This window comes from Myotis davidii, unplaced genomic scaffold (assembly GCF_000327345.1).
Source record: "Myotis davidii unplaced genomic scaffold, ASM32734v1 scaffold134, whole genome shotgun sequence".
Lineage (NCBI taxonomy): Eukaryota > Metazoa > Chordata > Mammalia > Chiroptera > Vespertilionidae > Myotis > Myotis davidii.
Window position 1 is genome coordinate 4,955,602 of NW_006288853.1, and position 9,676 is coordinate 4,965,277.

General features: G+C 48.6%; 1 protein-coding gene and 1 pseudogene across 1 annotated transcript in view; both read left to right on the forward strand.

Annotated features, from left to right (window-relative positions):
• DDIT4 (DNA damage inducible transcript 4) overlaps positions 1-1,152 on the forward strand; it is a 2,298-nt gene extending 1,146 nt beyond the window's left edge. Inside the window, exon 5 of the mRNA XM_006761020.2 lies at positions 1-1,152. This exon is cut by the window's left edge and continues 29 nt beyond it. Within this exon, the coding sequence (XP_006761083.1) occupies positions 1-313 (313 nt within the window). The 3' untranslated portion in view covers positions 314-1,152.
• Positions 1,153-1,296: 144 nt separating this feature from the next.
• On the forward strand, positions 1,297-7,335 carry LOC102768729 (annotated as a pseudogene).
• Positions 7,336-9,676: the final 2,341 nt, after the last annotated feature.

Consider the following 9,676-nt stretch of genomic DNA (forward strand, 5'->3'; position numbering starts at 1 on the left):
GGAGCTGCTGCGTCTGGCCTACAGCGAGCCCTGCGGCCTGCGGGGGGCGCTGCTGGACGTCTGCGTCGAACAGGGCAAGAGCTGCCACAGCATCGGCCAGCTGGCCCTCGACCCCAGCCTGGTGCCCACCTTCCAGCTGACCCTGGTCCTGCGCCTGGACTCACGCCTCTGGCCCAAGATCCAGGGGCTGTTCAGCTCCGCCAACAGCCCCTTCGTCCCTGGCTTCAGCCAGTCCCTGACGCTGAGCACCGGCTTCCGAGTTATCAAGAAGAAGCTGTACAGCTCCGAGCAGCTGCTCATCGAGGAATGTTGAACTTGGGGCCGGGGGGCCGACGCCGACCCCACAGCAGACAACTGAACTTTGGGGGTGGACATTGGCAGGCAGGAGCTGAGGAGCTGCTTGCTGCCTGTTAGAGAACTGACAACAGCCACTTGAGGGGCGGTGGGGGAGAAAGTGTTTCTGGGAAGCTCGCGGAGGTGTGTAGAGGTGGCTTCTCGTTGGGCACAGGCTTGCCCTCAGTACTGTAGCATGAAACAAAGGTTTAGGGGCCAACCAGGCTTCTGGCTGGATGTGTATGTAGCATGTACCTTATTTTTATTGTTACTGACAGTTAAGACGACAGTGGTGTGACAGCCAGGAGTGCAGCTGGGCTGCCCTGGCCTCTGCAATTGCAATCCGTGTGTGCTCAAGGTAGCTGGCCCGGGGGGAGGGGGAGGTCATGGAGGTGTTCTGTGTATCTCATGGTCTGAAGGGGCCAAATGTGTGTGTTCTTTGTTTTTGCATCTTTTGTTTTTTTGACCAGAGCTTCACTACTGACCTGTTCTAGGCAGCTATCTTACAGACGCATGAATGTAAGAGTAGAGAAGGGTGGGTGTTGGGATCACTTGGGGGATCTTTGACATTTGAGAAAAAAATACACCTGGGAGCTGCGCTTGTCCCACCCCCTGAAGTGTACTGAAGAGTTTATCTGTGAGTGGTGGGGCTGACTGGGGTGGGGGCTGGCACCCCTGCCCCAGAGGAGTGCCATCTGGGTCTTCCATCTAGAACTGTTTACATGAAGATACTCCCTGTTCATGAATACACTTGATGTTCAAGTATTAAGACCTATGCAATATTTTGTACTTTTCTAATAAAAAAAGTGTTTGTTAAAAGTTGGTTGAGTCTCTTATTAGTGCTAAGAAATGAAAGGGAGTGGGGTGGGATGGGATGGGTACTGTTAAAAGGTGGGCTCAATCAAATTCAGGTCCACCTGTGCATTTCTCTGTCCCTTTCCGGGGCTGCCTGCCAGCCTGGTAATGGAGGTATGTGGGTTGTGTGCCATCTGTGCCAAGAACCCTGGATCCTGGCTCTGCTGACTGAGGCTACCAGGGGAAATCACTGGAAGGTGAGTGAGTCAGACCTCCCACAGAGCCACAGTCAGTAGGCAGAGCTCACCTGGCTGCCCCCTGGGTTAGGAGGCCCAGGTACAAGGGCCCCCCCTAAGCCAAGTTCCTTACAGGTAATAAAAAGACTGCAAGAAACTGTTTCTGTTTAAAAAGCTGTATTTGTGCTGCAACCATGAAAATTACAAATTTTATCTTTGGATATAAAAAGGCTATAGGGCAGGGATATCAATACATGGATTTTGAAAAAGACTATTTCCTTCAAGGCTCTTACTAGACAAGGAAAGTAGGGCTCAGAAAGAGACATGACCTCATGGGAGGTGTGGCCCAGGCAGGTGTAGAACACAAACACAGACACCCATGCACATGAAGGTGACGAGAGGAAGGAGAAATGAGGGCTTAGAGAGCAAGGGGATTGCCGACCTGTTTTCAAGAATGCCTTGGATGATCTGGACTCTGTGTACTCTCTGGGCCCCCATTTCCTTATCAGTGAAATTGGGGTTGGGCCCGATGAAGGCCAAGGCCGTTTCTACTTCTCACTCCCTGGGACTGGCAGGCAGTCCTCCCACACTGGCCTTTGGAGACTTGTTATCTCCCTTGTTTCTCTTCCTGGTCCCAGATATGCCTTGTTTGCCCAACTGTACAACGGTAGTTCTTCCACTCGAGTGTGTAGTCAAATCCCTTGGGCCTTCCCTTAGGACACAGATCCCTGGGCACCGGTGGAGATGCTGGCCAAGAGCCCCAGGAATTTCCATCAGGGATTCTGACACAGGGTCCTGAACTTTGGGATGGTTTTGAAAACGCGCATCTCTGGCAGAACTAAGTGACTTATTCCCAAAAGGGGATGAATTTGTGTTAGAACTAGATTTGAAAATGGTGTTAGCAAAGGAGACGATGCCCAGAGCAGTTTTCGGAGAGCCCTCTCACTCATTTTCTGAGCACAGCCTCCTACTAGCCACCCTGTGAGGTGTGGGTCTGGTGGGGGGTTGTAATGTTTTACAGATGAGTCATCAGAGGCCCAAGCCCTTGAGAGGACATCTTCTTCTGACCATGGCTGACCTGTCCACTGAGCCCCTCAGAGTAGGAAGTGGGAGTGAAGCAGGCTCACCATCTGTGTGGTGTCACTTTCCCATGAGGTCAGATCCATGCCAATGTTCACGGCTGTGCTTCCCTGGCCCCAAAAGAGGAGCGAGGAAAACAACTGTGTCTAGCTCCAGAGCAGAGCCTTGTGGGTGTACGGAGGCCGGATGCACAGCGAGCATTAACCCCTTTCCAGGACTAGGAGGCAGCAAGCACACTTGTCTTTTCTTAAATGGTTCGACTGAGGCCAGAGGAAAGCTTGGGTTCCCAAGACAGCTCAGCTGAGACACCCTTCTCCTGAAGCTAGACGGGCTTTTTTCATCTTCGCAGGCTTGCAAATCTCCACAAGCAGGACAGAAGGGCTCCTAGGTGGGAGCTCTTGGGCCTCCTAAGATGCAACAGGAAGCTTTGCCCCGGACATTGGGCTTTTGAAGGGAAGATGGGGCTAAGACTTGGTGGTTTTATTGTGCCTGTTGCCTCGTATAGAGGAATATTAAAGGCTGAGATCCTGGAAGAGAGGTAGTGTCCTTGTGGTTAAGTCCCAACTTTGGAAAATGCTTTCAAAAATCGTTCTCCTAGGCCTACAAATTTTGTACTGAGTCCCTTTGTTTCCAATTCCCTCCCTTATTTCTATTTCCCATCTCATTGGGATACTACTCTAGAACCTGTAATAGCTCCCTGTTATCAGATTCTACTGTCTGCCTCTCAAGACCTTTGGTATTGGGCCCTTTTCAGTCTATCCAGGGTACTCCCTACTACTCTGCTTCTTTTGGGACAGGTCAGTGTGGTCTGCCCCCTTCTCTGGCCCCAGGCTCTGCTCATTCCAGTGCCCTCCACCAGGGATGTGGGCCCTGTCTTGCTTGCACAGCCTGTCCTTTAAGGCCCAGAGCAAGTTCTAGTCCTTTTATGAGTCCCCTCTGCCTCCCCTTGCCTTGCCCTTCATGACTGCAGTTTAGCAGTTTTCTAGTCTCATTGTAGTATCCGTCCAATTCTGTAGGACACCCCCTTCCTTGATCACCCTCCTTTCCCTTGGCTCAGACAACATAAGATTCCCCCACCAGCCTCAGACTCTCAAGCTAAGGAGAAAGGAGGGCAGGGTAGAACACTCTGTTGTTTTATTACGCCTGTTGCCTACGGTAAAGGAATATTAAAGGCTGAGATCCTGAAGAGAGGGAGTGTCCTTGTGGCTAAGACCACCAAGCAGTACATATAGTGAAAAGTGGGTTTGAATCCTGGCTCAGACATTTCTAAGCTGATGACCTTGAGCAAGTCACTTTCTGCTTCCTCTGTAAAATGGGGGTAATGGTGAGGAAGCTGGTGGCTGGGCAAGAAATGAGAGGCCTGAGCTGGCTGTAGAGCAAGCGCCCTGCACAATAGGGACCACCTTTGACTTCCTTCCCCTCTGGTCCTGCTTTTCTCTAACATCTTTTCAAAAGCCATCATTTTAACAACAGTCATGTCAACATGTAACCTTAATACATTCTTGTGAAGGACATCATTTTGGAGTAATGTGCTCAGATAGCTGTTCTTCTAAGCTGTATTTTTCTAAGCCTGGCCACACCCTGTAAAAGATTCCTTTCATAAGCCCTGGCCAGGTAACTCAGTTGGTTGGAGTGTTGTCCCAATACACCAAGGTTGCTTGATCCCTGGTCAGGGCACGAGGGGTGGGGGTGAGGGGTTCCTATAGTTTTACCTCATGGTTCAGAAGAAAATGCAAAGGCCAAGATGGCTCAGTGAGCAGGGCTGCAGGCCTAAGATGGGAAGTGTGGCTTCCTACTTCCTAGTCCTTCCATTCAACTCCCCGAGCCCTCCTGGTTCCCCAGCTCAGGGTGTCTGGGTCAGCCACATCCTACTTTTGCTGGTAGAGGTGACCAAGTGCTGGTGGGGCAGCCCAACATAAGACTGAGGAAACATGAGGCACAGAAACCAGGCCCAATTAATAGAGTATGACAGGACTCTGTCATTATCCTGAAAGGGGACTCTTTATGAAAGAATCACAAATTAGAAAACAGCCCATTAAACCCAGACATACCCACGCAGGAGCCCAGCGAGACTTCATCCCCATTCCAACTGTGGCAATAACTGTGGTCATGTAGTACTAGTGGCTCTGAAAGCAGACACTGATGGCCTGTCACTTGATTCATTCATTCAACCCGTATATAATTAAATGGATCCGTGGGGCTGCAAGAGAAAGCCAAAGTAAGTGGGAACCCCTAAGAAGCTGATTCTCTCTTTCTCTTTCTACTTCTCCCCCCGTTACACACATACACTAACTTCTCAGGAAAAAAATCCAACAATATATAATGACTAAAAGTATGTAAGATAAAACTAATATAACTGTATACCTAAAATTGATCAATTTTATTGAATGTAAATTACACTTCAATATATGAAATTTTTATTGATTTTTAGAGAGGAAGAGAGAGTGAGAGAGAGGAAACATTGATGTGAGAGCAATACATCGATTGGCTGCTTTCCACACACCCTCTACTGGTTTAGAGCCCAAACCTGGGCATGTGCCCTGACCTGTATCCTGACCTGGAGTCCAACCAGCAACCCTTTGGTCCACGGGGACAATGCCTAACCAACTGAGCCTCATTGGCCAGGGCTCCAATGAATTGTTGCAGAAGGCATAGGTACACAAAAATTAACTCAAAGTGGGTCACGGACCTAAATGGAAAAGCTAAACTATAAAACTCTTAGAAGAAAATATAGGAATAAATCTTCATGATCTTGGATTAGGCAATGATTTCTTAGATATGACACCAAAAGTACAAGTGATAAAACATGACCAACAAGTTGGACTTTATAAAATTTAAAAACATTTGTATTTCAAAAGATACAATCAAGAGAGTAAAAACAAAAAACAACCCACAGACTGGTAGAAGATATGTTGCAAATCATAGAATGATAAGTGATTTGCATCTAGAATGTATAAAGAACTCTTATAGCAATTAAAAAGTGAGCAAAGAATCTGAATAGGCATTTCTCCAAAGAAGATGTACAAATGACCTATAAGTCATTCATGAAAAGATGTTTAATATTATTGGTCATTAGGAAAATGTAAATCAATTTTCAAGGAGATACCATTTCATACCACCAGAATGGCTATAATCAAGGAGACAGATAATGTCAAGTATTGACAAGGATATGGAGAAACTGGAACCCTCATACATTGTTGGAGGAATTGTAGAATGGTGCAGCTATTTTACAATTCCTCATAATGTTAAACATAGAGTTACCATCTGACCCAGCAATTTCACTTCTAGGTATATACCTGAGATAAATGAAAACATATATCCACATAAAACTTTATATATGAATGTTCATAGCAGCATTATTCATAATATGAAGAGAGAGAGAGAAGAAAAATTCATTGACATGGACAACAGTGTGGTGATTGCAGCGGGGAGGGGGTTGGAGGGAGGTGGAGGAGGGTATAGGAGGGATAAAGGTGATGAATGGAGATTTAACTTGGGGTGGTGAACATATAATAGTGTACAGATGATGTGTTGTAAAATGGTGCACCTGAAACCTATATAATTTTATTAACCAGTGCCATTCAAATAAATTCCATAAAAAAGTAAATAAATAAATTTAAAATGTTTTAATACACAAAATATATAAAATGAGCTCCAGAAGTTTTTTTCTCTCTCTCTCTCTTAAAAGAAATATTTTTAAATTGATTTCAGAGATGAAGGGAGAGGGAAAGAGAGAGAGAAACATCAATGATGAGAGAGAATCATTGGTCTGCTGCCTCCTGCACACTCCCTACTGGGGATCCAGCCGGGACCTACTGAGACCTACTAGTCCATAGGTCTATGTTCAATCACTGAGCCACGCTGGCCGGGGGAGCTCCAGAAGTTTTAAAAATAAATTCCAGCTCCACAATTAAATATGGTAATTTATAAACCACATGTAAATACAAATGGTAGATTTTTCACTAAGAAAAGGAAAACAAAAGAAAAGCCATGAGTATTTTGGATCAAATTTATGTATTGTCTGTCTCTGCCAATAGAATGTCAGCCCACATTTTTTGTGTCTAGAACAGAGCCCGGCCTATTGAAACTACTAATGAGCCCAGGCAGTTGCTGAAGGCGGCGGAGGGCCACGTCCTGGTACTGAATGGCGAAGGCATCTCCTGGGCCGCCTGGCGGCCATCGTGGCCAAGCAGGTGCTGCTGGGCCGGAAGCGGGGGGACGTGCACTGTGAGGGTATCAACATTTCTGGCAATTTCTACAGAAACAAAATGAAGTCCCTGGCCTTCCTCTGCAAGTGGATGAACACCAACCCCTCCCTCGGCTCTTACCACTTCCTTGCCCCCCACCCCCAATGCATCTTTCGCGGACATTGTGAGGCCAAGCAGACCAGACCCCTGGGACCACCGCAAGGTGTTTGATGGGATCCCGCTGGCCTATGACATGAAAGAGAAGTGGTTCCTGCAGCTCTCAAGGCTGTGTGTTGGAAGCCTACACCCAGGTTGGCCGCCTACACGGAGGTTGGCTTACCTGGACGCCTGGCTCAGGAGGCTGGCCGGAAGTTCCAGGCAGTCACAGCCACGCTGGAGGAAAAGGGGAAGGGGAGAGCGAAAATCCATTACCCGAAGAAAAGGCAGCTCATGAAGCTGCAGAAACAGGCCAAAAAGAAGGTGGCGAAGAAAACTGACAGATACACAGAGGTCCTCAAGACTTAATGGTCTTCTTCCGGTCGGAGCCCAACAAAACTGACTAAAGCAACAACAACAAAACCACAAGCTAATACACACGTGCAGAAGAAAGGAGGGATCGAAAGACCATGACATCTCAAATCTTCCATCACCTGGAGAGGCCCATTGGGGCCACTTCCAAACACTTTTTAAAAAACTGTGGTAAAGCATAAAACATACAATCCACCGTACTAACCATTTTAAGAGGACAGTCACTGGTGTTGAATATATTCTTATTGTTGTGGAAGCTTTCTCGAAAACTTCATCTTGTAAAACTGACACTTTGTACTCATTAAACAACCATTCCCCATTCCCCTCCCCTCAGCCCCTGGCAACCGCCATTTCCCTTCGTGTCTCTATGGATTTCACTGCTCAAGGTACCTGACGGAATTGGAATCATATAGTATCTGCCTTATTGTGCCTGGCTTACTTGACTTAGCACAACACGTTCAAGGCTCATCCATGTTGTAGCAACTATCAGAATTTCCTTTCTTTTTAAGGCCGAGTAACAGTCCATACAACGCACAAATTCCAAGCACTTTTATGCCACTCCGTGTCTCATCCAAGGTCAAATTTGCCCAGCAATCAAGTCCCACTGCACCCATCCCTACAAGGTGGTGAAGGGCTGGATGAGGGCTGTGGATCTGCAGTATTCCACATGCTCTAGGAAGTGGGAGGAGAGAGGGTGGCAGAGTGAGGACAGGATCCAAGAGGAAGAAGGATGAAACTTCAGCCCCAAAGATGTGAGGGCTGCTCTCCTCATTCTCTCACATGGACCTCCCCCACAGCAATCCGATCCCCTGTCAGAGACCCTCTGGGGGAAGACTGAGCCTGGGGCCAGTAGTAGAGCTGGTTTGAGCCCCACACCTTGGAGGACAGGAGAGGAGCCCGGGCCTCCCAGGGGAGAAGGGCTAAGGATTGAGGCGCCGGTCCCAGTGGCCCCCAACCCATTCTGAACCTCCATTAGCTATCATTGATTGACTTAATATATGACAAACCTGTGACTCCAGTAGCAATGGTAAGTGAATTTGTATTTTATTCATTGTAATTGCATCTGCATACATTTTAAAAAGCAGCAGGACTAATGCTGTGGATACAATCTCTAGACAAGACAGGCCTCATTGGAACTTGCCTGCCTCTGGTGATGACTCAAGCCCTCATTCAAGCCCCTTCCCTCCGCCCAAGAGATCAGCAGAATGCTAACAGCACGCTCCACCATGGGGCTACAAGGAAGGGCCAGCTCAGGACTCGAGAGCATATAGAGCTCATAACTACAAAATACTCTACATCTTTAACTCATTGACATACCACCAGTTCAATGAGTAGGTACTATTACTATTATTCCCGTTTTACAATGAGGACCCAGGTACATGGAGCAATGTGAGGAGGTGGGAGTGGGAGTGGAAACACCTTCAGTCTAGTACCTCTTTGCCACTGAGCCGTGTTTCTTCATCTTTAAACTGAAGGTGTGGGACTAAAGGACATCAAGAGTGGTTCTCGGAGTCCGAGCCAGCAGACATCCGCTGCCACTACGGCTTTTCCCCCGCCCCGCCCACTCAGCACAGCTCCCTGGGCTCCCGCCTGGGGTGGGGGCGGAGGAGGAAGAACAGCGCAGCCTTGCAGGTCACTGGGCAAATGCTTGCCTGCCTTCTGGGGTGAGTCCAGGTCTGGGAAGGGAGCGTTAAGAAGAAATTTCCACGGCCCTTCCTTCAGCCAGGGATTTTCCATTCTGTCTGGGCAGACATGTCTCTCAGAGAAGGGACCTGGCGATCCATAGGAGTTAGTGAACGGCTCAGCGCTGTGCTGGGCTGAGTGTAAGACCTGGCTCTGACTTTGGTTCTGGTTCCTGCCCTAGGAAAGGGGGCAAGTGTGTTGGGAAGGCACAACTGCCCCAGGAAGATGAGCAGGGGAGGGGCAGGACGGTATCAAACGAAGGAACAAAGTACTCAGCCTAGAAGAACCCAAGAGAGAGCCCATCAGGGGAAACTTCCTAGAACAGGAGCCGTGAGCTGGAGGGGCCGTGGAGAAGGAGGCCTGCAAAGGCGGACAGGAGCAGGCAGAACCGAGAAGAAGGGAGGTCATGCGGACCAGCTTTACAGAGGCTGCCATGAGCACGGGACGGTGTAGTGGCCAGGAGAGAGCTGGGTGCAAGAAGTGGAAACTTTGGTGAAGCAATACAGACAGCCAAGGCAGCGGCTTGCGCTCCGGCTTCTGCACTCGCTGTTTCCTCTGCTGGGAACATGCCTCCCTCACAGCCTCACCTGGTTGGTCAGGTGTAGCTCAAAAGTCCCCGCTCCACAGGGGAGCCTTCCCTGGCCACTCCTGCTAAAGCAGCGGTGAGCCACCCTCTAGCAATTATCCATGTTCGTTTTCTCCCCAGCACTTGCCACCACCTGCACTTACCCTGTTTCTTTTAGTGGCTGCCTCCCTCCTAGTGATAGGAGTTCCATGAGAGCAGAATGGCTTGTCTCCATCCAATCCCCAGGGCCCAGCGCACAGCAGCCCTCA